Source organism: Phocoena sinus, chromosome 15 (genome assembly GCF_008692025.1).
Source record: "Phocoena sinus isolate mPhoSin1 chromosome 15, mPhoSin1.pri, whole genome shotgun sequence".
NCBI classification, from domain to species: Eukaryota; Metazoa; Chordata; class Mammalia; order Artiodactyla; family Phocoenidae; genus Phocoena; species Phocoena sinus.
In genome coordinates, this window is record NC_045777.1 from 78,346,048 (window position 1) to 78,374,034 (window position 27,987).

The window sequence follows — 27,987 nt, forward strand, 5'->3', positions numbered from 1 at the left end:
CCAGCCCAGGGCCCCATCTCGCACCAGCAAGCTGAGTGTGGATAGGATTTCAGCCCCCACCTGCCCCTCAGCACAAACTGTCCAGTCCCCGAGGTCGCACCTCCCAGGTCCCCGGAGGCTGAGGGACATTTTGAGATCTCAAAAAGGAAGTATCCTTTGGGTGACAGAATGGGACTGTTTGCTTTACTCTGGAGCAAGGAGTCAGGAGTTGCTGTGCTACTGCAGGCAAGTCCCTTTCCCTCTCTGAGCCTCTGTTTTTTTCAAAATGGGAGGAGTTATCCAACGTTCTAATGAATTTCCCTGGGCTTCATCCTAAATGGTCTAAAAGGGGCCATCTAGGGGAGAAGGATAAATGGAAGATTGAGATTGACATATACACACTACTATATATAAAACAGATAACTAACAAGGACCTACTGTATAGCACAGGGAACTCTACTCAGTGCTCTGTCATGGCCTATATGCGAAAAGAATCTAAAAAAGAGTGGATATATGTAAATGAACTGAATCACTTTGCTGTACACCTGAAAGTAACACAGCGTTGTAAATCAACTACATTCCAGTAAAAATTAAAAAAAAAAAGGGGGGGGTCACTTAAGCCAGAACCTAAGGGAACCAAGAGATAAAGAGAAAGAGGTTGTTCAGACTAATGATTAAGAGTGTAAATCCCAGCACTGCCCCTCGCTAGCTGTGTGTCTCTGGGCAAATAACCTCACCTCTCTGTGCCTCAGTGACCTCACTGATCAAATGGGAATGAGGAACTTGCCTACCTCAAGGAGGTGCCGTGGGAGCTAAACGAATCCGTGTATCTGAATGGTCAGCACTGTGCCTGGCATGTGTAAGGCTCCACGGCACCAGCTATGAGTGCCCCCAACTACCCTCGGCTCTAAGGGACCCTATGGGGGAAGCAGGCCAGGCACCTGCAAGGACAGACACACTGGATGTCTAGACCTGCTGAGCCAGACCTGGGTGGTTGGACAGGCTGTGGGCTGGTGACCGGGGCTGAAGTCCAGGTCACACTCAGCTCACCCGGGCTCGGTGGTGTGAGGTTGCTTCCACGGTCAGCCCATCACGCTTAGCGCCCCGGCATGGCATCTGCCCAAAGCAGAGACCCTTTCTAATGTGTTCAGAGGCCACCAGCCCCCTGCCTGCTGAGCCCTCCTGAGAGGTATCCCTCGACACCTGTGGAATCTGGGTCACCTGCCCAAGCTCCCGGAGAGCAATGTCCTCTTCGGAGATACCGTTGGTCCAGGCCTGTCCTACCTGAGGCCCTGCTGGACCCAGCGCTTCCTGTCACCGCTGACGGCCGAGACTATCTCTCCCCAAGCTCTTGGTCATTTCCAGCCAGCTGTCCCCACGCATCCAGGACTCTGGTCTGTGTCATTTTCTGCTCTATGTCTTGCGCCCAGAAGACCACCTGAAGAAGTGCAAGAGATGTTCGTTCATTGAATGAGGGGTGAGTAGGCCTCTATAGGCCCTGGATCTGCAGTGCTGGGCCCCCTGTCCCTGGGGCACCATCTTTCACCTTGCCTTGAGACAGGTCCTCTGGGGCCAGTGCAAGGCCACCTGGAGCTGCCGCCCAGGTGGACGCACGTGCCAGGGCCAGCCGGGCACTCAGCCCTGAGGCTCCAAGGTGGGTAGCCGCCCGGCATCCTCAAAGCGCCTTTGCCTCCCAGCATTCTGTTCACCTCTCCAGGCCCAGCTCTCACATCGCTGCCTCCAGGAAGGAGTCCCTGATCTCAGGCTGGTCAGCTGCCCCTCTGGGCCCCCGTGGATGCACAGCACTCTGCCCCTGCTCAATCAGGTTTGCAGAGACTTGAATAAAGAAGAAAAATAAAACCACATAACACATGCTTCTCTTCCTGCCTGACCCAGGGCTGGGGCCTGCTACAGAACTGCAGAATGAAAATGGGGTTGGGCGTAGGTGAGGGGGGGCAGGTGCTCATTGTTCAACAAGCAAGAAAAATGTGTCCTTAAAGGTACTAAAATATAAAACTTTCCCTCTCTTCCGCAGTCTCCCTTTCAACTTATCATGGTGTTTTGAAAAATTTGCTATTTTTTTTTTAGAATTTATTTATTTATCTTTAAAATTAATTAATTAATTAATTTTTGCTGCGTTGGGTCTTCGTTGCTGCGTGCGGGCTTTCTCTAGTTGCAGCAAGCGGGGGCTACTCTTCGTTGTGGTGTGTGGGCTTCTCATCGCAGTGGCGTCTCTCATTGCGGAGCACGGGCTCTAGGCACGCAGGCTTCAGTAGTTGTGGCACGCGGGCTCAGTAGTTGTGGCTCGAGGCTCTAGAGTGCAGGCTCAGTATTTGTGGCACACGGGCTTAGTTGCTCCACGGCATGTGGGATCTTCCTGGACCAGGGCTTGAACCTGTGTCCCCTGCATTGGCAGGCAGATTCTTAACCACTGCGCCACCAGGGAAGCCCAGGGCCAGTTTTAAATGCAGCTATAAGAGCACTTAACTCATATGTGGAACCCCCGAGTTTATGCAGTTTATATCATGACTTGTACATGCCTGTGTATGTCATTCTTACTCCAACAGGTGGAAACATGGCACAAAACTAACTCAGCTGTTTTAATTTCACTTTCCCATACACATGCGTTCAACCAACTCCCTCTACCTCTGGCTTATGATGTGTACGAAAGGACCAAAGGGAAAAGAAACTGAATTGCCCTACTTATTCTTCTCCTTCTATGTCGTCATTTTCGGCAAGGGTGGTTGGCTAATGCCGGGAAGTAACGGATAAGGAAGTGTATGATAGGGTTCCTTGGTCCTCTGTGATTCTTAGAAGTCATTGCCTTCTTTTCTGCATTCAAAGCAAGTTGTGGTTTGAACAGAAAGCAGGGCTTCTCGAGGTTGTCAGCAGCCCCCTGGTATGACACACTCACCTTGTACTTGCTTCGAGTCTCCTGCTCTTGACGGGTCCACTGGAATTTCATGCCCGACGGGCATCGCCTCCACTGTGGACCATGATGGCACAGAGCACGGATACGAACCAGGTACCTCCTCTGTTCGCACGCATGTTTGTTGTCCTGTTGGAATTCGCTTACAGAACACACATTCAGTGACAGAATTATTAAGAATTTTAAGATGGTCACAGCAGAGCATTTAACTGAGCGTGGAGCCCTTCTGAGCGCAGGGCCCTGTGTGGCCCAGGAGGTGGGCCCTGCCAAGGGGAGCACAGTTTGCTCATCTGCCTGTTTATACATCATCAGTGCACACCTGCGGCGCTGGTTCTTTTTGGTGACCAAAGGGAGTGCGCAACCCTAGGGGCTTTCTTGGGGCCCCACCCTAAGGCCAGTCAAAGGCATCAACTCCCGCCTGGTCCTCCTCAGGGGCCCAGACTTTTGTTTCAGGAGCCCATTTACTGGTCCCTTCACTCCCAGCTTGTCTTCCTTCCCAGAAACCAGAGACCTGTCTCCCGACTGCTGCTGCCCATGAGCTGTGCAACGTTGGCTGGGGTACCTCCCTTCTCTGGGTCTCATTTTCCCTGGGGTGAGAGCCATGATGCTGTGGCTGCCTGATCCGCTTTGTGAACTTGCCGTCAGCCAGGCCGGCAGGAGGGAAGGGTCTTTCTCTCTTGCCCACCTCTATGTCACACTCGGGTATGTTACAAGGAACTGTCGGTGTTCACGGTCACGCAGGCTGGCCTCCTTTCTGGGATGGGGGGGTGTTCATCCCAAAGTGCATTGGTTTCCTACCAGTTGGAGTTTCTGCTGACACAGCCGTATTTTCAGTGCTGGCATTGTGCTTGTATTTAGGTCAGGCCTATTTTAATTCCACTGGGACGAGTGCTGGGCTGAGACCGCCTTCTGGGGCTGACACAGAGGAGTACTGGGTTGGTTCAGACGGGCTGGGCTCCTGAGGCTTCTGGGAGGTGGCAGAGGGAGGAGGTGGGGAGGTGGGGAGGGTGGCGGGACAGGGCAGGTGGCCTTGGCCCCAAACCCCGGCCCACCTGAGGCCCCTCCACCCTATTCCTTCTTGATGGGAACCCCCAACACGCATACTTAACTGCTGAGGAGGAGAGAGACTCCTGGACTGAGCACCCAGGGACATGGTTTCCATGCCACCAACGTGCAGTATGATTTGGGCAAGTGACGCCCTCTCCTGCCTCAGTTTCCCCACCTGTGCGATGACCGCCTGCTTGATGATGCTAGCCAGCACGTCTAGGTCCTCGTGTCCCTGTGGTTAAGAACCCAGACTGGTGTCCTCGTACAGCCACTTGCTAGCTGTGTGACCTTGTCAAGTTACAGAACCTCTCTGTGCCCAAATGTCCCCATCTGAAAAATGGAGATAAAAATAGGACCAAATTCATGAGGCTGTAGGGAGTGAGATGACAGAAGGCACAGAAAAGCGGTCACGTGGGCCCTGCCTGGGACTCGGGAACTGCTCAGCGGGAGGTAACTGGCGGTGGTGTTATTTCATTACCGATGTCAACCCAAGGTGCCCCTCAGCTCTCAGCCCCTGCTAGGCCCAGGCCCGAGCCACAGAGGCTGCACGCTCATTGGCATTCTGACCACCAGCATCCTTACCCGGCCTGAGTAAACCTACCCTGCGTCTATCACCAGATCTGGTAATTAATACCCTTGACGGTTTTTATTGGAATGAGGCAGGACCTGCACATGACTTGCTTTTTAATTAATAACCAGCCTCCCTCCTCACTCCCCTCCCTTCCCCCTGATGTCCTTGAGGACAGGTCGGGGTGGGGGACCCAAAGTCACCCAGGCCAGTTCGGCCATCTCTGGAGGGAGGGGTACATGGCGGGGCCCAGGGAGGCAGCCCTGTGATTATTTCTGACACTCCCCCCTCAACGTGCTCTGTGTAGAAGGGCTGGATCTGGGGGGGGGGGGGCAGGCCCAGGGGAGGTCCCCAGTGTGGCCCCCGACCTTGGGGTGCATGTAGCCCAGGATGGCTAGACCCACAGACACATCAATTCTAAGAGCAGGCGCTACAAGAGAAGTTTGTGGAAGAGCAGAGGCAGAGATAACCAGCCTGGCCTGGAGGCTCCAGGAAGGTGCCTTTGAGCTGCTGATGCTTGAAGGATGACGTAGCTGTCCTGGTGGGAAAGAGGAGACACTGCTGTCGCAGGATGCAGGAGTGGCCTGTGCAACGGCTTGGCGTGAGGGTGAGGCCGGGTGATCAGACAGGATGCTCCCTTGGCTGGAGTGCCGGGGTGCCCTGAGGGGATGGTGGGAGATGAGGCTGAAGGACCAGACAGGAAAGGCCTTGAGCGCAGAGCTGAGGTTTTATCCTCAGGGCAACGGACAGCCTCAGCAGGTTATATACAGAAGAGTGACGGGGTCAGATCTGATTTTTAGAATCATTGCGTGGGTGTCCAGTGTGCTAAAGGGACTCGTGGGAGCCTGACTACAGTGGGGACCCCGGGCTGTCAGAGCTGTGGACCACACTCAGGCTCTGAGACCTGGACGCCCCACCAGGGGCCCAACAGTCTGGACCCTCCCAGGTCACAGGGTCGGCTGCCTCCCTCCAAGCCCAAAGCTACCTCCTCCTCCTGCTTTTTTTTTTTTTTTTGCGGTACGCGGGCCTCTCACGGTTGTGGCCTCTCCCGTTGCGGAGCATAGGCTCCGGACGCGCAGGCTCAGTGGCCATGGCTCACGGGCCCAGCCTCTCCGCGGCACGTGGGATGTGGGATCTTCCCAGACCGGGGCATGAACCTGTGTCCCCGGCATCGGCAGGCGGACTCTCAACCACTGCGCCACCACGGAAGCCCTCCCCTCTAGAACCTTGTTGGGATTCAAATGAGCATCTCCAATCTGGGCTTCTTTGCATAATGTCCCTCAATTAACATTTCTAAGGTGCCAAAGAAGAAGACAACACACACACCCCAAGTGGGGACCCCCTTGCTCTGGGAGGAAATCCACTTTGCCATCGTCCTGGAAGCTCAGTCCCAGATGGGGTCTCACTGAACCTGACTGAGGGCCCTCTGCCTCTCTGGGACTCAGTTTCCCCTTTGTGAAATGAGGCGGCTGGTGACGTGATCTCTAAGGAGCTTTGCCCCCTCCTGGCTCAGAAACTGCAAATCGTCTCTTTTCCTCCCTGCAAACTTGTAAGGGTGATAAAGGGGATGGACCCATTTAACAGATAAGGAAACTGAGACACAGAGAATGGGAGGGATTTGCCCAACATCACTCAGGGCTTCAGTGTCCTTTCATCTCACCCCATAGGGTCTCCCGAGCTCTATGGGCCCCCAGGGAATTTGGGGAGACCAGGCCCTCACCGGAAAACAACGAAAGGAAAATTGAGGCAAGACAAGGCCATGGTCCCTCAGGGTTGGGGCAGCCAGGAAACACTTCCTTTTTGTTCTCCATGTCTCAGCCCCAACTCACCTCCTCCAAGAAGTCTTCCTGGATCTCTCACTTCTCTGAGCTACTTCACCCCTTACTGTCCATGTTGCCCACCAACACCTGACCCTCCAGGTGGTCCTCTTCTCCCAGGATGCTCTGGTCTCCTTGATGGACCATGGCTTCACTGAGGTCAAGGAGGAATCCCCTTGGTTCCTGGGCTTCCTGCCTCTGAGCCCCACACGTGGCTTTGCACAGACCTGAGCAAACAGAGCTGGCCATCCCCAACTACCTGCATTCCCAACACATGGCAGGACACTCCATGCGCGCTGGACATGTAAATGAGCGCCAGTCCCCGGGCGCTGACGTAGGTCACTCTTTCCACAGCTGGACTGGACACTCCCGGAGGGCAGGGACCAAGTCGTCTCCTCTTTTTTGACCAACACGTCCTACCCCGGGATCTCCGTGTACGGGGCTGAGTTTACAGTTGGTGCTCAATAAGGCATTTGGGATGTAAGTCACTTTGCTTCTTGGGTCCGTGTCTCCATCTGCAAAATGAGAATTCTTGAGCATTTTGTGGAGCATCTGCTACGTGCAGGTCCCAGTGATAGACCCTGGGACCCACAGATGAAGCAGATCTGACCATTCCCTGTTCTCTAGGAGCCCAAGCCTAGCTGGAGAGAGAGGGCATCCAAGAATAAATACCAGGCAATTAGATAGATCCTCTGAGGAAGGCAACAGGCCGTGGGGATGAGAGAAAGAGAGAGATAAAGGGCAAAAGAAGGTGAGCGGAGAGACACACACTAGCTTCTAAGCTGGACCTCAGTGATGGGAGAGGAGAAAGGACGGATCAGGACGAAGAAAGAGCCTGTGGACAAGCCAGGAGGCAGAGACAACACAGGAAGCATCAGGAATAATGAGTTGTCCAGCTTGACCCAAATGTGGGAGAGAAGATGGGGAAGAGAGGCGGCAGATTTACTGCGGGGGGCCCTGCAGGCAGGGGTGGTGGTGGACCACCGTCATAATGTCGGGGGGACACGATGCTGTTTGTGACACTTTTGCTGTTGGTGTCCTCCCCATATACCCTTGACCCACCTGGCATTACCTGAAAACAGCATCCCATGACTCTGCCTAAGGGTGACATCTGGCTCTAGGTAAGGGGGGCTCCCTCAACCAGTGAAATGCAGAAGCTGGAAACTGAGCACCCCAGCTGCCCGTGGGACGATCCAGAGGCACGAAGCCAGCCGCAGATCTCAGAGGGTCCCGGGCCCCAGTTACCCCAAAGTCACCTGCTAACTGACACACCCTTTACTGGCTTTTCTCCCTGCTCCCCGCCCTCCACAGTCATCCTGGGTCACCTCCCAATCACTTGCACTTAAATCCCTGGGGAATTTGAGCAAAGCCAGCCAGAGTTTCCTATTTCTCTGGGATTGACTCCTATTTAAGAAGCAGCCCAGGAGTATGGGGCTGCAGAAGCCCTGGGGAAGAGGGGGTGTCTGAAGCTATAAAGGCTGAGACACCCCAGAAGTAAGCATCCGTGGAAAACGTTTGCATCTTTACTCTTTCATTTATTCAGTTATCTCGACTGTACCTCCTTTCAGAGAAAATTTAAAGCCACTTTCAACAACACACGTATAACACTCATGTCAGTTGGGTCATCCCATGCCTTATTAACCGACATTGCCCCATTGCAGCAGCTTGGTCCTTAAGGCCACCGCTTCCGCCTCCCGCCGTGTACTCTGGGGTTCAGTGTTAACATTGCTGGTTTGTCTGGAACCCATCCCCCGCCCAGACACATCCTTTATAGTCTTTTTTAGGTGCATGAGGGTAAGTTTCATGTACTGGGTTTTAACCTTTTTCTTATTGATTTGTAGGAATTCTTAGGATACGATAGATCCCAATTCTTTGTGTAAAATTTTAAAACACTTAGCTATATGCACCGTAAATCTTTCCCCAAACTAAGAGTTAACACTCATTTATTGTCAATATTTATTTAATAAAATAAGTTAAATATTTTACTTATTAGAAGTTTTACATTTTAATTTAGTCACAGTTGCCAATATTTTCCTTTAACATTTGTGCTTTTTGCATCTTGTTTCAAAAAAATTACTATGGCTAATTCTGTTGGGGGCCTCCAACATCCATTCTACCTTTCTGCCTTAGTAACAGAATACCAGTTTTTAGCTGGACATATTGCCACTCAGCTAAAAGACTACATTTCCCAGTCCTCTTTCCAGCTGGGTGTGGCCATTAGACATCTGGCCGATGATATATGAGTGAAAGTGTTTTGTGGGACTTCTGGGACATCTCCCTTCCTTACCTTCTTCATTCTGACATCTAGAATGTAGATGTGATGGTTGGAGCTCCAGCAGTCATTCTGGACTTTGAGGCGACCTCCGAATGGAAGCAACATGCTGAATATGGCAGGGCCAAAGTTAGAAGCCTAATTCTTGGTATCACTGTGAATCAGTCATAACAGTTTTTCTGGTTTTGTTTAGTTTAGTTTTGTTGCCTACTTCTAGAGTGATTATACCTGAGATAGACATGATCTTAAATAAGAGAGAACTTACTTAAGCCGCTATTGCTTTGGGTGTTTCCAGTTGAACACACTTCCCTATCCTACATTTTCTTTTAAAAGTTGAACAACTTTACTTTTCACACGTAGTTCTTTAATTCATCTGCAGTTGATTTTTACTTATGTAGGAGGTGGGACTCTAATTTTATTCTTTCTCCATATGGACAGCTAATTGTCCTAGCATCATTTATTGAATAGTCCAAAACAAAGTATAAGGTATTTTGGAATATGTTTAATAAAAGTTACTCAAGACCTAATAGATAACATTGTAAAATTAACTTTGGGATGTAAATTTAAAAAACACTTAGATATGGGGAATTCCCTGGCGGTCCAGTGATTAGGATCCCTCGTTTCCACTGCAGGGGGCACGGGTTCAGTCCCTGGCCAGGGAACTAAGATCCCCACATGGCACAGCCCAAAAACAAACAAACAAACAAGCAGAACACCTAGATAAATGGAAAGATATACCATGATCACAGGTGGGAGGATAATTCATGGATGGGAAGCTAATTCTGCCCTTCAATTAATCTATAAATTCAATGCCACCCCAATCAAATCCTAATGTGGGTTTTTCAAGTTATATTTGTAAAGATAAACAAAAACAGGTTAGGAAATTAGGGAAAATAACGGCAGGAAAAGAAGATAAAGCCAGAGGTGAGGGCTTGTGTAGTTGTCAGAGATGGGCCACAATTTCCCTATGAAATTTTTGGCATCTGATATACAGAGGGAAACATGATCCGTTTTTATCTAAAAGGTAAAAGCAGGCCATTACCAGGTAAACACAGTTGTTCCTGGGAGTGGCAGAGAAATTGAGGGGGTAACAGCTAAGGGGCATGGGGTTTCTTTTTGGGGTGATGAAAACGTTCTAAAATTGATTGTGATGATGGTTCCACAATTCCGTGACTATACCAAAAAAAATAGCACTTTAAATGGGTGAGTTGGGGACTTCCCTGGTTGTCCAGAGGTTAAGACTCTGCGTTCCCAATGCTGGGGGCCCAGGTTTGATCCCTGGTCAGGCAACTAGATCCTGCATGTCACAACTAGAGTCCGCATGTCACAACTAAGAGTCCGCATGTCACTACTAAAAATTCCCACATGCCGCAACTAAAAAATCCCTCATGCTGCAACTAAAGATCCCGCACGCCGCAATGAAGATCTAGTGTGCCGCAACTAAGACCTGGCGCAGCCAAATAAATAAATAAAATATTAAAATAAAAAAGGGTGAGTTGTATGGTATGTGAATCATATCTCAAGAAAGCTGTTAAAAAAAAATGAAAGGAGAACAAAGAATAACACACAGTACGGTGTCATAGATGTGTGGGTGTGAGTCCTGTGGTTCCTGGCTCTAAATCTGGCCCCAAACTCACTGGGGTGACTTGAAGAAATGGATCGTTACCTAAAAGTCTCTAAAAGCCTGGAGCATCTCCTAGAGTCGTGACCTGGGACGGTGGGTGTGAGCCCTCTTAATGTGATAATCAGAGGGCAGGTCAGACCTGGTCCAGGCCCAGGGAAAGCTATATCCTCTGCCTGCAGGAGAACGCGTCTTTTTTTGCTTTTTAAAAAACTTTTTATCGAGGTATTGCATACAGGAAAGGACACATGCCACAAGCGTACAGCATGTTGGATTTCATAAACTGAACACTTGCATGTAACCAGCATGTAGGTGAGGAAATAGAATCTTCCAGGCCCCCAGAAGTACCCCCATACTTCCTGCTACTCACACCCTGACGACCAACAGCATAGATTACTGTTGCCTGTTTTATTTCATAGACAAATGGGATTCTACAGTGCGCACTGTTTCGCCTGGCACCTTTTGTTTTAAGATTTATTCCTTTTTTTTTTTTTGGCCACGCCTTGCGGCATGCAGGATCCTAGTTCCCCACCAGGGTACCAGGAGTCGAACCCATGCACTGCCCCCCTTGGAAGCGTGGAGTCCCAACCACTGAACCACCAGGGAAGTCCTTTGTTTTTTTTTTTTTTAACTGTCTGCTACGCTTCTGTTCTTTATAGCTGGGGGTGAAGTGTGGCAAGGAGGTGAGACAAGCCTAAGAGATGGATATTCTAGGGGATCCTGGTGACCTGTGGTGGTCCTGGCAGGAAAGAGCTGGGGGTGAGGAGGTAACCTAACTGGCTGGCCTGAGTCAGGAGCCCCTGTGTGACCCCAAAGATGACCTCCGTTTGGGATAAACTCTGTAAGAGCCAGCTGCTCCTTGACCGTCGGCCCGTCAGAAGGATCCTCACACAGCACCCCTGCGCGGCGCTACGTGAATAGCATCCCCTGGAGTTGTGCAACGTGGCGTCCTGGCTTTCACACAGCCTTTCAGAGAACAGGACTGGACCATCCAGGAAACGGATGTGTCGGGGCAGCCTGGTATAAAGCTGGGCCAGGTTCCTGGTCCTCCATCACCAGCTACCAGGACGCCAGCATCAGTTCCCATTGGAGACCAGTGCACATGGGCAGGACCTCCTGCCCAGCAGAGCCTCTAGGTTCGTGGCATCCTCCTGGCAGAATCTGCCCTGACTCCAACAGCTGTGGGTGTCAGAGACCACGGATTCTAAAACGTGCAGGTCCTTAGTGAAAGCCTGGGTGGCATGAGGTTCTAGACAACCATGTGCTTCTGTAAATCAAGGTGACCTTTGCACAGAGAGGCTAGTGAGCCTCTCTAGTTTCTTGGAATGAAGTTTTTGGAAAAAGCAGCAGTGAATGGGTGGGGAGATCTATGGGGCTACCTGAGGGGGCCTACAGGGACAGCCAGGGGAATGAGGCATGGGATCTCTGCAGAGGGCCAGGGGGGCTCCTGAGGTGAAGCGGAGGCAGGGGCCAGGAGAAGGGGAAGCAGAGAGTGACAGCCTGGACTCAGCCACGTTGGGCTTGCCATCCCTCCTGCCGTTCACCAGCGGTGTGACCTCCAGCAACTGTTTATCCTCCTTGGGTCTCATCTGCTCACCTTTCGAAAAGAGCTGATGGCAATCCTAGAACACCAGTTGCACAGGGTTTAGTGACGCTTGAATGCCTGGAAGATGAAGAAGACATAATCCCTGAGAAAAACAATGATTTTAAACTGAGAAAATCAAAAGCCAGCCAAAAAACAAACAAACAAAAAAAGCCAGGGCTTCCCTGGTGGCGCAGTGGTTGAGAGTCCGCCTGCCGATGCAGGGGACACGGGTTCGTGCCCCGGTCCAGGAGGATCCCGCATGCCACGGAGTGGCTAGGCCCGTGAGCCACGGCTGCGTCCGGAGCCTGTGCTCCACAATGGGAGAGGCCCGTGTACTGCAAAAAAAAAAAAAAAAAAAAAAAGCCAGCCAAGACTTATGGTAGAGAATTATTTGAAATAATGAAAAAAATTTAAGATGACAGAAATCAAAGACTAGGACCAATGAGATGACAACTTTAAAATGTAAATATGTATATATAATACAAAGTTGTAATCAGCCAATGCAAAATGAAAATGAAAAACCAGGAAATCGGGCTTAAAATTACCCTTAACGAGAGATGAAAGTTAAGAGGTTTAAAATGATGATAAAATAAAGTGACAAAATGAATGTGATTTAAGATTGAAGATCAAAGCTTAACGTCTGAGATTAAAAGATCAAACCTAGGAAAGGTAAAGATGTAAGAGTTTAAGAAGATGCAGACAACCACCCACGAGATAAAGAGATTTTCAAGAGGACGGGACCCTGGATGAAGAAGTGACTTTGAGAACGAAGATGGTGCTGTTTACCTTCTAAATAAGAAGTAAACTTGAAAGAGGACTAAGAGAAAAACCATTTTAAAGGAAACAAGAGCAAAAAAACTTGGAGAAGTTTACAGATACAGAAAATAAACTCAGATTACAAGTAAATGAGGACAATTAAGAGACCCATAAAGGGCTATATTTTTTAGAATGGAGGGCAAACCTGGGAATGTTTGGAGTTCAAGGAAGATGGCCAAGTGGAAAGCAAGGCTGAAGGTTTAGGTGTGTGTGTCGGGTGAGGATAGAGCCATCTGACAACTGTTTATTGAGCATCTACTCTGTGTCAGGCACTGGGCTAATTGTGAGGGATATGGAGTGAGCCCCACACGGTGCTTGCCCCTGGGAGAGACAGGTGGTACACAAGTTCAGACTGTGGTCTGTGCCATGAGGGGATGGGGAACGTGCAGGGGGAGAAAAACGCAGGTTATGTGTGTGTGTGTCTTGCCACTTGGAATGGTTTCTCTGAGGCTGTGGGGTTTGAGCCAGGATCTGAGGGCTGAGTTGTGAGAAGGGGGACGGGGTACCTGGGGGAGGTCCACGCAGGACTGAGAAATGAAGGATAGAAAGTGACAAACATAATGAAGTCCAGAGATGCACACTTAGCTAGGGGCATAATGAAGAGGTTCCTGGTAAATTTCAGGCTCAAGGCTTCTGGGAAATTGGAGGCAAAGTTGTCTGTGTGGGTCAGAGGGGAGGGTGGTCACTGTGACTGGGAGAAGGAGGCTGTAAGGGGCATCTAGATGGGCGTTGGGGCAGCCCTGGAGGCAGCAGGTCCTTCCCTCTGCTGGGACACCCGAGCGAAAGAGCAGAAAACTTTGCCCAAGTTTCCAGAGAAGAAGACTCTAGAACTCGGTCTCCTGGTTATTTGCTCTATCCCATATTGTCTCCTAAATTTACACTGGGCTCCACACTTCTGTCTTAAGACATTTTTCAGCCACTCTTGGGGGTAGGAGGGGGACCAGAAAAAGTACCCAGAGTTGGGGTTGGCAAGGGGGACATGAAGAAAACGTTTAGGACAGAGATTCTAGGTCTAGGAGGCATCTCCATGGAGGGGGTAGAGCCTAGAGTTAGGAGTGGGTACATCAAGACCCGAGGTCCTGGGCTTCCCTGGTGGCGTAGTGGTTGAGAGTCCGCCTGCCGATTCAAGGGACACGGGTTCGTGCCCCGGTCCGGGAAGATCCCACATGTCGCGGAGCGGCTGGGCCCGTGAGCCATGGCCGCTGAGCCTGCGCGTCCGGAGCCCGTGCTCCGCAACGGGAGAGGCCACAACAGTGAGAGGCCCGCGTACCGCAAAAACAAAAACAAGACCCGAGGTCCTGCAGGGTGGGGAGGCCACCGTGATGGGAGGAGGGAGATGGGTCAGGTCCTGGTCAGCAGGGTCCTGTGATGGAATGAATATCCACCCCCAGCTGGCCTCGGTCCCAGATAGATACTCACATAGAGCCCGGAAGCAAGACTCGGAGGCCACAGGGGCGGAGAGCTCTAGGGTCACGCACTGGGACATCTGGGTCCCCATCTGGTTCTGGCTTGTGAACGTGGCCATGTGCCTTCTGGGCCTCAGTCTCCCCTTCCGCATCCATCCACGGTGGATTGATACGCAGTGGTGAGGTGGGTGAGGGTGACACCTGCTGGTGAGTGGGAAGCATCACAGGCTTGGCTTGCCAGGTGGGTTCCCGCGGATCCAGGGCTGTGTATTTCACCCACCCTCCAGCTTCACCCCCAGTTCCCTCAGGAGGAGATGGCCAAGACCTCCCAACTGACCTAGCTGGTCTGATTGATGTTTCCCCAGGAAGTCGGAGTAAAGAAGGGAAGTGGGACAAGAGAAATCCCGGTTCCTGAGACCAGCACCCCCCAGGAGACAGACCCTGTGTTGGGGGGAGGGGATGTCACAACAATCCCATAAGATGTATCCCACTATCCCTGCCATACTGGAGATGGAAAAACAGAGGCTCGGGGAGGTTTAGGGGTCTGGTGCAGGTCATAAACCTGGTAAGTGGCTGAGCTGGAATACAAAATCAGACTGTCCAGTTCTTAAGCCTGCTCAGGTTCTTGGCAATTTTTTTTCTCTGAAATTAGCTGAACAAATAAAAAAGTTCACACATCACGGCTTAACAAAGATTACCAATACAGTTTGGTGTTAATATGAACAAGTCACACTCCTCCCACAATCTTACTGGTACACATGTGGAAACATGGCAATTATCATAATGTAAAATTCCTTTTCTTTTTTAAAAAGTAATTTACTGAGGTGAAAATTATATCACATAAAATTAAGCATTTTAAATGATTAAATGATCACTTAGTGGCATTCAGTATTTTCATGACGTTATACAACCAACACTTTTTAAAAAAAATATTTATTTATTTATTTGGCCATGTTGGGTCTTAGCTGTGGCACGTAGGATCTTCGTTGCTGGCATGTGGGATCTTCGTTGGGGCATGCGGGAATCTTTTGCTGTGGCACGCGGGCTCTAGAGTGCGCGGGCTCAGTAGTTATGGACAAGTTTCCATAAAAGAAATGGACAAGCTTCCCCCTCACCAGACCCCACTGCGTGTGTGCCAGGCCCTGCCCCCCAAGGTATGAGACCTTCCCCTTCTTTCATTTTTCATTATATTTAACCTTGTCTTTACTGTAAAAATTAATAGACTTTTTAAAAAAGATGTTGCTTTAAAAAATATTTATTTGGCTGCGTCGGGTCTCAGTTGTGGCACGCGGGATCTTCATGGCACCGCGTGGACTTCTCTCTAGTTGCAGCGCGAGGGCTCAGTAGTTGTGGCGTGTGGGCTTAGTTGCCCTGCAGCATGTGGGATCTTAGTTCCCCGACCAGGGGTCAAACCCACGTCCCCTGCATTGGAAGGCGGATTCTTACGCCCTGGACCACCAGGAAAGTCCAACAACCAGCACTTCTATTTAGTTTCAAAAAATTTCCATCACACCAAAGTCAAACCCTACCTCCCTTAAGCAGTTTCCTCCCCACTGCCTCTTCCCATCAGACCTTGGCAACCAGCAATCTGCTTTCCATCTCTATGAATTTATTCTGGACATTTCATTTAAATGGAATCATAGGGTTTGTGACCTTTTATGACTGGCTTCTTTTACTTAGCATCGTGATTTGGAGGTTTATCCACCTGGTAGCATGTATCAGTATGTCATTCTTTTTTATGGTGGAAAAATATTCCATTATGTGGATCTACCACATTTTGTTCATCTAGTCATAAGCTGATGGGCATTTGCGCTGTTTTCACTTTGGGGCTACTGTGAAGAATGCTGCTGTGAACATTTGTGCACAGGTTTTGGTGTGGGCATTTAAAATTTTATCTTGGGTATATACCTAGGAGTAAAATTGCTGGGTCATATGGTAAGTCTATGGTTAACATTCTGAGGAACTGTCAAGCTATTTTCCCACGTGGCTGCACCATTTTACAGTCCCACCAGCAATGTATGAGAATTCCAATTTCTCCACAAGCTTGTCAGCACTTGTTACCGTCTGCCTTTTAATTGTAGCCCTCCTAGTGGGTGTGAAGTGGTATCTCACTGAAGTGGTTTTTTTGGGAGGGTGGGGGCTAGTGCCACCCCATTACAAGATCTTAGTTCCCTGAACAGGGATTGAACCCAGGCCACGGCAGTGAGCACAGAGTCCTAACCACTGGACTGCAAGGGAATTCCCCTCTGATTGAAGTTTTATTTATTTATTGAAGTTTTATTTACTCAGTTAATTTAATTTTGGCTGCATTGGGTCTTCATTGCTGCACGCAGGCTTTCTCTAGTTGCGGTGAGTGGGGGCTACTCTTCATTGCGGTGCGTGGGCTTCTCACTGCGGTGGCTTCTCTTGTTGCAGAGCACGGGCTGTAGGCTCGTGAGCTCAGCAGTTGTGGCTCGCGGGCTCTAGAGCTCAGGCTCAGTAGTTGTGGCACACGGGCTTAGTTGCTCCTCAGCATGTGGGATCTTCCCGGACCAGGGATTGAACCCGTGTCCCCTGCATTGGCAGGCAGATTCTTAACCACTGCACCACCAGGGAAGTCCCCTCATTGAAGTTTTGATTTGCATTTCCCAATGACCAACGATGCTGAGCTTCTTTTCATGTGTTTCTTGGCCATTTGTCCATCTGCTCTGGAAAAATGTGTATTCAGATCCTTTGCCTAATTTTATTTTTAAAAATTGATTAATTAATTTATTTCTGGCCGTGTTGGGTCTTCGTTACTGTGCACGGGCTACTCTTCATTGCGGTGCGCGGGCTTCTCATTGCAGTGGCTTTTCTTTGTTGCTGAGCACGGGCTCTAGGTGCACAGGTTTCAGTAGCTGTGGCACCCGGGCTCAGTAGTTGTGGCTCACGGGCTCTAGAGTGCAGGCTCAGTAGCTGTGGTGCACGGGCTTAGTTGCTCTGCGGCATGTGGGATCTTCCTGGACCAGGGCTCGAACCCATGTCCCCTGCATTGGCAGGCGGATTCTTAACCACTGCGCACCAGGGAAGTCCCCCTATGCCTACTTTAAATTGAGGTATTTATCTTTTTATTGTTGAGTTGAAAGAGTTCCTTATATATATTCTGGATACTAGACCCTTAGCAGGTAAATGATTTGCAAACATTTTTTCTCACCTTTGGTGGATATCCTTTGAGGCAAAAAAAGCTCTAAATTTTGATGAAATTCAATTGATCTATTTTTCTCCCCTTTGGTTGCTTGTGTTTTAGATTCTTATCTCAGTGGCAGATTCTAGGGTTGAGGCAGGAAAAATACAAAATGAGTTTGGAGCATAGTGTAGAAAGTATGGAAGTGCTCAAAAGACAAAAGGATGAGGGCACATCAAAGGGACAGGGGATGGGACTTCCTCGGTGGTTAAATGGTTAAACTTCCACCTTCCAATGCAGGGGGCATGGGTTCGATCCCTGGTCGGGGAACTAAGATCCCACATGCTGTGAGGTGCGGGCCAAAAAAACCAAACCAAAACAAAAAGGGACAGGGGAGCCAACTGAAGGCACTCCCAATGGTCAGGGCTAGAACAACTTGAACAATAAAGTAAATAACGATCGTATTGGATAATAACCCAAAGTATGGAATAAATATCTATGAGTCCATAGCAAAATAAATACATAAATAAATGGGGGAGAAGAAACAATTCTCTCTTACAGAACAATTCCAGTTAATAAATGGAGACAGAATGAGAGAACTAGAAAACCACTACTAGAATATCATAGTAATAATTACAGCAGGCAAGCTCCGTGGACAGATGCAAAAATCAGTGGTGAAAGTTTAAGGAGAAATGGGACATTTGCATAATCTCAAAGTATATCCTCCCAAATAGTTACAATTAGAAACGGAAAAAAAAGAGTAATTTGACAGTGGAGAATCCTAGTGAGACAGGCTGGGACCTGGGACCCTTTGCTGCAGTGCTGCAATGCTTGCACCTGGACACACCTCTCCTTGAGCAACAAAATACAAAGAAACTGTATGGGACTAAAGAGTAAAAGCAGGGTACTGCACCTGGACCCTGCACACAGCATCACCTAAGGGGTGGGCAAAACTCCTAAGCCAACCCTCCGGCCCGACCCCTGGACACACCCCTACTCTTACCCCATATAAGAAACAAGCTTGCCCCCCTCAGGGAGCGAGCAAGGGAACCTGTTGTTTGTTCTCACTGCCCCCTGCTGCAGCAGGGGCCCCAGGAAAGCCTTGCCCAAATTTCTTGTCTGGCCTCTAGTCAATTTCTATAGATTGGGGAAGGCCAAGAACCCTGGTCGGTGACACTAGCACACATCACCTTAACCAAGCGATCAAGGTTAACGAAGCATCACCAGTAATAACACAGATTGACTGAAATCAGGTCCCCCCGATACGGTGCACCGAGAGGACACACCACCTCGGGTGTGTCTCCATCTAATCGTGAGAAAACACCAGACAAACCAAACTGGGGGACACTGTGCGACATAGCTGTTCCATGCTCTTCAAATGTGTCAAGGTCGTGAAACACCAGGAAAGTCCGCTAAACTACAGACTGGATGATGAATCCGTGCCCTGTGGGATCCGGATGGGATCCCGGACCAGAAGAGGGATATTTAGAGGAAAAACTGGTGAAATCCAAATAAGGTCTGTACTTGAGTCCACAGCACCCTACCAGCGTCAGTGTTCTAATTTGGATCATCGTCCTGTGGCTGGACAAGAGGTTTACTCGAGAGGAAGCTGGTGAAGGGTGTGTAGGAATTCTATCTGCAGCTCTTCTGTATGGCTGACATTATCTCAACACTTAAAAGTTAGGAAAGTCAAGGGGACTTCCCTAGTGGTCCAGTGGTTACGTCGCTGCTCTTCCACTGCAGGGGGCCCAGGTTCGATTCCCGCTTGAGGAACTACGGTTCTGCATGTGGCGTGGTGCAGCCCCCCAAAAACAAAAAATCGACCCGGGGTGGTGTTGAGACACTCTCTGCCCAGACTGGCAGGCTCCCGCTCCCTGCCACCCATACCCCAGACCCGGCTCTGAGGGGAGCAAGCTTGCTGCCTCTAAACTGGACTGCCCAGGGGCCCACCAAGCTGGGGGTGAGGGCTCCCAGAGGCCTACAGATGGAGAAAGGACAACTTCCCTGCTAGGCTGGGAGAGTGAAAGAAACCAGCAGGTGTAGCCCATAAGCTAAGGGCGTCTCACGGTCTCATTTAGACCCCACGGTGCACAAGATCAGTTTCATTTTCTCCATTTTACAGATGAAGAAACTGAGGCTCAGGGAAGCGGAGAAATGGGCCTGGCCCACAGGCAGAGGGTGGCGGGCTGGGCTGGACCCCAAGGACGTCCAGTGCCTGAGCTCTTCCCAGGGTGATGCTGTCAGAGACCCCGCCCCCAAGGGGTACAGCTCTGAAGGGCTCAAGGCCGCCCTCCAGGTCTTTGACTTTGCACATACCTCCCTGAGTCCCCACCCCTGGGCTTCCCGCCCCCCAGGCTTTGAGCCCCTGTGAGCAGGACTCTGTGGCAGGCTGTCGTCACCACTTCACCCCTGGCGGACGGCCCCCTCACTCTCCTTCAGGTGTCCTCCTTTCATCCCGCACCTGCTGGATGCCAAGCCCCGGACAGATAAGGACTCAGGAAGCTCCTTCCACGAGATTCAAGCCCTCCTTCTCCATCTGGCCTCAGGTCGCATGCACCCTCAGCCCCTGTAAGGGCCAGAGACACCAGGCCCCTCGCCCTCCCCTTGACAGTCCCTGCCTGCCCACACTTCCTTCCTCCCCGCCCCCGCCCCCAGCAACCTCTTCTTCACCGCAGCTAACACAGGGTTACGTCAACTGCTGGCCTGGGAGCCATGAGCGGGTGGGGGGGGTCTCTCTCTTCTCCGACCACGAGCCCCCAGCGTGGAGTTCCCACCGAAGGTTAAACTGGTCCCGGAAACGTTTTACCTCGGGGAGGGTGACCCACTTAGCATCACCACCAGGTGGGTGACCGAGCTAACACCGTGCCTTGGGTAAAATGGAAAAAAAAAAACCCAATAAGCCACAGCGGTGCTTGGTAAGTCTCAGAGGAAAGGATCTTTGCAGAAGCTCTCTGAATTTCAGAATACTGGGCTGATGAGTTCTGGAAAGATAGAGACCATTTATATCGGAGGCGCCAGAAACCTAAGAATTGGCTGCTGTTTCAATCTATCCCAGATCTGCCCCGGATGGACACTGTGTTGACTGCTCTCCATCTGTCCCCACCTCCAGCCCCACTGTGCACCCCCCTCTCCATCCTGGCTGTGCCCCAGGAGCTGACCTCTACGGCCTCCAATAGGCTCCCTTGCCTTGGCTTCTGCTTGTGTTCAGCCAATGGGAGGGGCTGGCAAGAGCGGCGGGGGGTGGGGGGTAGTAGAGACCCTCATAGGTTTCCTTTGCCCTGTCCACACCTGTGCACACAGCCCCTCCTTAAACTCTCATTCCCCCTCGCATGGCCCCACTGCTTCCTCCAGGACTGCTGATACAGTGCCTGAGAAGGAGCACAAAGCTTCTGGGTACGTTCAGCTGTTAACCTCGAGAGCCTTGTTCAGTCTCCATGGGGGTGGGGGGAGGACCCTCAACTGCACAGCCTGCAAAATGACCATAAAGCTTGCAAAACTTTGACCATCCGATCCATAGACATCTTGCTGCAGGAGACAGGATTAGCTCACTGAAGTCTTAAGTGTTCTCACCAAACGCATCAAACTTGTGTTAGCTGATCCATCACTATTTTGTACATACTATTTTGTATTTTCGATTGTTCCTTGTGGGCCCACTTATACCTCCAACAGATTCAAATCCAACCCCCCAGACCTCTCTGGCAACCTTGCCTGGCCTCCGCTGCTGCCCCCCATCTCTGGTTCTCTGCCTGTTCTTGCTGAGCTCCCTCTCCTTGGACATGGCAGCCACACCAGGCCCTCTGAGGCTCTCATCAGCCATTCACACCTGAGTAAGAATTAGCTGGCAGTCCACCAGGAACAGGATCGAGACACTCCTGGCACCAGGGTGCCAGTGAGCTGAGAGAGGACGGGGGAGCCCAGGGAACCCACAGAGAGAAGCAGAAACTGCAGGGGTCCTGGACCTCAGTCACAAGCTTTATTGTCTCGAGCACGGACTCGCCACACTTCAACAATTCCACTTTGGGGAAGGGAAGGGTGCGGGAGGACCTGGGGAGGGGGCCTGGCTGAGCGCACACCGGGCAGGCGCAGATGCTCACAGGGAAAGCACTCGCCACCCGCCAGCCCGCCCCGGGGGCTCAGCCCCTCCCGGTGTGGGCTTTTGGCTGTTAGTAGACTAATCTCCAGTGGGCAGGGCGGCTGCCTGACTGCTGGAAAGAGTAGAATTTGACTCTGGGTTAAGCCACTACAGCATTGCTCCTAGATCGTTGTTAATAAAACCGCATGCAAGAGCTACCAAAAGCCAACGGGGAGAGGGGAGGGGGCCGATGGGACTAACTGGCCATCCCCAGGATGGGCTGCTTTGGGGCAGGGACGTGAACACCACCCACCTGTACCCAGGAGCACTCAGAGGCTACCTGGGCTGCTCCCAGGGCACCAACTACATACCTGTCCTGGTACAATTCAGGAACGCTGTGATGGGCCATCAGATGCCCCCCTCTAGCCCCTAGTGGGAGAGGCCCCTGTGAGCACTCTCCCTGAGCTGGGGGAGGAGGGGAGGCCCTCCACAGAGACGCTGCAGGGTACAAGGCAGTCACCCATGGGCCCTCCAGCTCTAAGAGTGGGGCTTTTTCCCACTATGCATGAGGCTGGAGTAACTTGGCAGGGCTCGAGGGGAAGCGGGGGAGGCAGGGAGATTTTTCTTGTCCCAATCATCCTTGGGCTCTTTTCTTGGCTACAGAAGACAGGGCTTAGAAAGCCCAAGGCAGATGCCTTGTACCACCGAAAGGGGGCTGTTGGATTGTGTGTTCCCGTGCTTGTGTGGCCACGCCCCCCGAAGGCTCACCCACGTGCACCCGGCTGTGTATGTGCACGGTAAGGTCGCAGGAGCATTTGGTGGTCACGGCCCTGCCAGGCCTGGGGCTTGGTCCTGGAACCCGAGGGTGAGCGTCCACATGGTCTGAGTGTGGCTGACTGCAAAAGTCCCACCTACATGGCACGTGTGCACGCATGACCCCTCTGAGTGTGTGTGTGCCAAGGGTCAGTGGGTGTATGTGTCGGGGTCTGCATGGGTGAGTGCAGGTGGCAGGCCCGGTTTCGGAACATCAAGTCAACCCAGGGGGCAGCATATTACTGACCGATCAAAACATACCCAGAGCCCTAGTCCTGGGCCCCCCCTGGGGCCGCCCTGCCCCAGCTCCAAGCCAGGTCACTGGGGGTAGGGGGTGCAGGAAGGAGAGGGGCTTCCAGACTTTCCTAATACTGTGGCTCCCGGCCCTGGTGACTACCCTCCGGCCAGCAGCTCGGAGCCGTGTGTGCGTTGGGGTCAGGGTGGGAACGAAGGGCCTTGCCTCCCAAGCACTTTGAACCTGGGGCCTCACTGGGCAGACGGGCTGAAGGGAGCTTGTACCACTGCACGAAAGAGGCTCAGTATGCGGGGACAAGAAGCCCTGGGGACTGCCTTGGCCTGGAAGCAGCTGCAGAAAAGGGGGTCCCCAACCCGGCTCCTAAGGGCTGGACTTCCCTCCTTGGTGCCGGAAGGAGAAGCTGGAGCCCTCCTCTGGCCCCTTCCCGGAACAATGGCTCTGGGGTCTGAGAGGGACCCAGGAGAAGGGGAAGAAAGGGAGGGCAGGGATGTGCCCAGAGGGCCACGATGGTCCTCAGGGCAGCTCCTTCTGGGGAGGGGGCCTGGCCGGATCACCTCGGCCTCCCCAAACCAACTCCAGAAACCGCCGGGGTGTCCAGGGTGTCCAGGGCGTCCAGGCTTAAGGTCCCGGGGGCCAGGCCGGGGCTGTACCGCCTTCTGTGGAAGGTCGCGCTTGAGGAAGCCTCCTGGTCCGGCATGGGGGTCGGGGTAGGGGATTGTCCGCGGCGGTGGGTACGTTATTGTTACACTGTTCTCTTCTCCAAAGCGACAGTCCTAGCCCCTGCCTGGAGGTGGCGCCGCTGGGGCAGGCTGGAGGGGCTCTGGTGTGGACCGGGCAGCTCCACAGTGTCCCTCAGGGTCAGTGCTTGTCCTGGAGAGAGAACGGGCTTGGTCAGCAAGTGTCTCAGTGGGCATAGGGACAAGCGGCAGCGGGGGTGGGGTGGGGCTGGGGGAGGAGACCCACCTGGGCCAGGTAAAGGGAATAGCACGTGCAAAGGCCCCGAGGCAGGAGCAGTCTCTTCGCTGTGTGTTGGGGCCATGGTGAGACAGGAGGCCGGGTGGGAGCAGTTTATGAGGATTAAGGGGAAGAGGCGAGAGCAGGTGGGTTTTACAGACAGCTCTGAGGGCCTGCACGGAGGCTGGATCCGAGGAAAGGAAAACTGGTGCTGAGACCCCAAGCCTCAGTTTTCGCGTCTGTAAACCAGGATGACCCCCGTGTGCCTTGCAGGACAAAGCCGCACAAGGTCTGGACATCAACTCCCAGGGTGCCTGGTACAGGCAGCTCCTCTGCAGACACAACCCCACCACGTCCCACTACAGCTCCGTGCCTCCACCCTGCTCTCAGGTCCTGTGCAGGGTTCTCTCCTCCCCGCGCCCATCTTTCTCTCTGCTTCTCACTCACAGGGCCAGGCCCTCGGCAGATGCTGTGGCCAAGGTTCTCCTGTCTCTACATGAGCGCCTGCGGCCGTGGTCCCACTGGCCAAGTTGGAAGGACAAGCCTTCCTTCCTGTGCTCCAGCCTCACTGGCCCAAAGGTCACACAGCGAGCCAGGGACAGAGCCTAATCGGGCGAGTACCTGGGCCCCAGGTGGGCTCTCTAACACTGTGGGTGAATGCCAGTGGCTAACTGTGGGGTGGAGGCCACCAGGCACCCTCTTAAAACACAACACAGCAAAGACATTCCCAGCAAGGGAGTCAGGCCCATGAAGTTTTAGGAAACAAATTTTCCACCCACAATTTTATAAAACAGACTTTACAAAGACTGCTTAACGAAGAGAGAAAATATTCAGTGAAAAAAAACAAGAGGTGAAATTGAATATAGAGCACACTACCTACTCCATTAAAATAATTTAGGGAATTCCCTGGCAGTCCAGTTGTTGGGACTCCGCACTTCCTCTGCAGGGGGCCCAGGTTTGATCCCTGGTGGAGGAACTAAGATCCCACAAGCTCTGCGGCGTGTCCAAACAAATAATAATAATACAATACAATACAGTATAGTAATTTATATGGTACTTTGCAACCATCACAGTAAAGACCGGCTCAGGCAAGATTCATGAATGGATGATGAATCCAGGGGACATCTGGGTGAGGAACAGAGGATTCACAAGGTCTTCCAGGGTCTCCACCGAATGCTCGTTAGGAAATAACCAGCAACTATACAGCGGAGGAGTCAGACAACACCTTGACCAGGTGATCAAGATTCACTCAGGAATGAAGGGCAGACGGACATCACACACCACAGTCGTGATGCCCGGAGGAAAACGTGGCACTGTGTATTCCAGCCTCAGTTGTAGAACCAGGCTCTGAGCAGCAGGAGCCATCGGACAAACCTCAAAGGAGGAATCTTCTATTAAAAAAGGAGGGAGGACTGTATTTCAAAAACGTCAATGTCGGGACTTCCCTTGTGGCGCAGTGGTTAAGACTCCCCCTGCCAATGCAGGGGACACGGGTTTGAGCCCTGGTCTGGGAAGATCCCACATGCTGTGGAGCAACTAAGCCCGTGTGCCACAACTACTGACGCTGCGCTCTAGAGCCCATGAGCCACAACTACTGAGCCTGTGCGCCTAGAGCCCGTGCTCCACAACAAGAGGAGCCACCACAGTGAGAAGCCCGTGCACCGCAACAAAGAGTAGCCCCCGCTCACTGCAACTAGAGAAAACCCGCATGCAGCAATGAAGACCCAACGCAGCCAATAAATAAATAAATAAATAAATATCAATGTCATAAAAATCAAAGTGAAGCTGAGGAAATGTTCTAGATTCAAGCAGACTAAAGAGACATAACAAGTAAATGCAATGAGCTGACTCAACCTTAGACTGGATCCTGTACTGAGGGGGAAAGAGCTTTGAAGACACTCCCGGGTCAAGTGAAGAAATTGGGTATGGAGAGTGATTGGATATAAATCTCATATCAGCATTACATTTGCTGAGATTTTTTTTTTTAATTTTTAAAAAATATTTATTTATTTGGTTGTGCAGGGTCTTAGTTGTGGCAGGCGGGCTCCTTAGTTGTAGCTCTCAGCTCCTTAGTTGTGGCACGTGGGCTCCTTTTAGTTGTGGGGGGTGGGCCCCTTAGTTGTGGCACATGGACTCCTTAGTTGTGGCAGGCAGGCTCCTTAGTTGCGGCTCACCAGCTCCTTAGTTGTGGCATGCAAACTCTTAGTTGTGGCATGCATGTGGGATCTAGTTCCCTGGCCAGAGATCAAACCCAGGCCCCCTGCATTGGGAGCGTGGAGTCTTAACCACTGTGCCACCAGGGAAGTCGCTGAGATTGTGAATTGTACTGTGTTTATGTAAAATCACGTCCTTTTTCTCAGGAATACGGACTGAAGTATTAAGGACCATGACACATGCAATTATACTCAAATGGTTCAGAAGAATACTCCATGCATATAACACACACATCTACACATAGAGAACAAAAGATAAAGCAAATGCGGCAAAAGAGTAACAACATGTTATGTTGGGGAAAAGGAGAGCTGATGCTCTAGGTGCTAATTTTATTCTTGCCACTTTTTTGTCAGCTTGAAATTATTTCCAAATAAGTTAATGTCTAAGTGTCAACTATACTTCAATAAATTTTTTTTAAAACTTAATGTGTACACACATCTACAGACACATACATATACATATAATAATTATTTGCAGGAGTTCTATTCTACAGAATCACACAGATGCAGAATCAGCAAATACTGAACCATTGCTCCCAGTGGAAATACAAAGTTACTGCAAACCTCTGGTCTGACATTTTCGTTGATTGATCAATATGTAACCATGTTTCATGTGTGCTTCTGTTTAAAGACACCTCACTGAATATATATTGTTGACTCATTAATAATGAACTCAAGGACAGCAGCACCGTAACGCATGCCTGAATGAAGCTTCTCTAAAGTACTTTCTGGAAGGCACACTGCAGCCTTCTTGCACTTAGGAACACTAGACAGCTCTTCAGCAAGACACTTGCGGACCATTTTAAATGGCGGAAATCACCAAGAAAAAAAGCATGAAAAAAACATGTCACTAAATAGACCGTGAAAAGGACACTTGTTTGCAGAACGAGCTAAACAAGAAGGCAGCACGGTGTTTTGTATGAGCTCAGCTGGGAACATGCATGTCCGGTGATTAAATTTTTTCTCCACTCTGCATGGATGTCCACGAATGACCAGGAAAGTGCTATGAGTATTGAGTTTGGGGTTACAAATAAATGTTACCAAGTAGGTAAGTCTGCAAATACGGAACAGTGAGGATTGACTGTACATCCATACACATACACACATGTACATGCTTAGCAAAGTTGAGGAAGGATATCACTTAAAAATGTTAACCTTGGTCATCTCTGGGTAGAAGGGCTACTGGTATTTTTTTTTTTGGCTTCGCTGCGTGTCTTGTGGGATCTCAGTTCCCCAAGCAGGGATTGAACCCAGGCCCATGGCAGTGAAAGCATGGAGTCCTAACCACTGGACCGCCAGGGAATTCCCAATATTTTCTTCTTTATATATTTTTAATTTTTTTCCCCAAAAGTTGCCCAGTAGGCATGTATTACTTTATAATAAAAGGTTTTCTTTTTTTTTTTTTGAAAGAGAAACAAGGTTAAAAGAGCAGGATGGTAACTGAATCAAGTTTGACTACATTGGCTCCACTCTGTGAGCGACCCTATTGTAAAGCCTCTTGCACGATGTATCTGTGTATTTTTGGTGGCTTTTCAAAGTTTTTCTCCAGAGAAGTCGGCCTGTACGGTAGGGCCGTGGGAGTGGCAGAGCATCTCCCCGGGGCCAGGGTGCCCCTTACCTCTTGTTTGTGGGCCTTGTCTTGCTGGTGGATGCCATTTGCAGAACCGGAATTGCCGGCGGCCTGTAAGAGTCGAGGGCAAGATGCTGAGCAAGGTTCACCAGGCAGCATTTCCTGGTTTGTCCACTAGATGGCGAGGGTTTCCCAACAGGACCATCTCAGGATCCAAACTCTGAGCAGAACCCATCAGCATAGGGGTCCCAGGACACGCCCCAGAAACACAGGCTCTCAGGGCATCTCCGCCCTTAGTCTGAGCTCCTCAGGATAAAGCCATGTACCCCTTGGGCTGGGACTCCCAGGGCGCAGGGCGGAGTCTCTCCCCTCAGGACCTGGCTGAGACCCAGCTCACCTGGGACTTATCGGGGCAGCCCCTCATAGCCTCCATGAGCCTCTCCACCTGCTGAGCCTGGTCCAGCGCGTCCCGCAGGGCATCCTCTGTGCTCATTAGCTGGTGCTGCAGCCGCAGGAGCTCCGGTGACGAGCACGAGGACGGCTCGATGAGGGAGTAGCGCCTCTGATCCGACAGGGATTTCTCTTTGTCCTGGAAGCAGTAGGAGAGAGGAAGAGCGTGTGCATGCGTGTACGTGTTGCAGGAGGGTGGTCTCTCCTTTAGGCCGGAAACTCATGTGTCCCGCCTCATCTCTGGGTCAGGCCTGAGAATCACCAGGATGCCCCGCAGGCCTCCCTCCCTCACCTAAGGGTCCTCTCTGAAGCATCTTCCTTGGCCCCCGCCCTGAATTCCCGGGCTCTGTCAGATGCTCCATATTCTTCAGTTCCTGAAACCCAGGACCCCTCCTCCCACTCTTTCCTTCTTGCACCCCGCCGCCTCCCTCCACACTGTTTATGTGGGTCCCTCCTCTTCACCTCTAGACCTACAGC

At 51.2% G+C, this 27,987-nt stretch overlaps 1 protein-coding gene across 3 annotated transcripts in view; it reads right to left on the bottom strand.

Moving 5' to 3' along the window:
- Positions 1-21,133: 21,133 nt before the first annotated feature.
- The window catches only part of CLIP2 (CAP-Gly domain containing linker protein 2), a 77,149-nt gene continuing 70,295 nt past the window's right edge, over positions 21,134-27,987 (bottom strand). For all 3 annotated transcript variants that reach the window (XM_032604166.1, XM_032604167.1, XM_032604165.1), the window contains 3 exons: positions 27,458-27,649; positions 27,109-27,171; positions 21,134-23,193 (listed from right to left, as the gene is read on the bottom strand). In XM_032604166.1, coding sequence (XP_032460057.1) covers positions 23,182-23,193; positions 27,109-27,171; positions 27,458-27,649 — 267 coding nt within the window. In that variant the 3' untranslated portion in view covers positions 21,134-23,181. The remainder of the gene's footprint in view (positions 23,194-27,108; positions 27,172-27,457; positions 27,650-27,987) is intronic.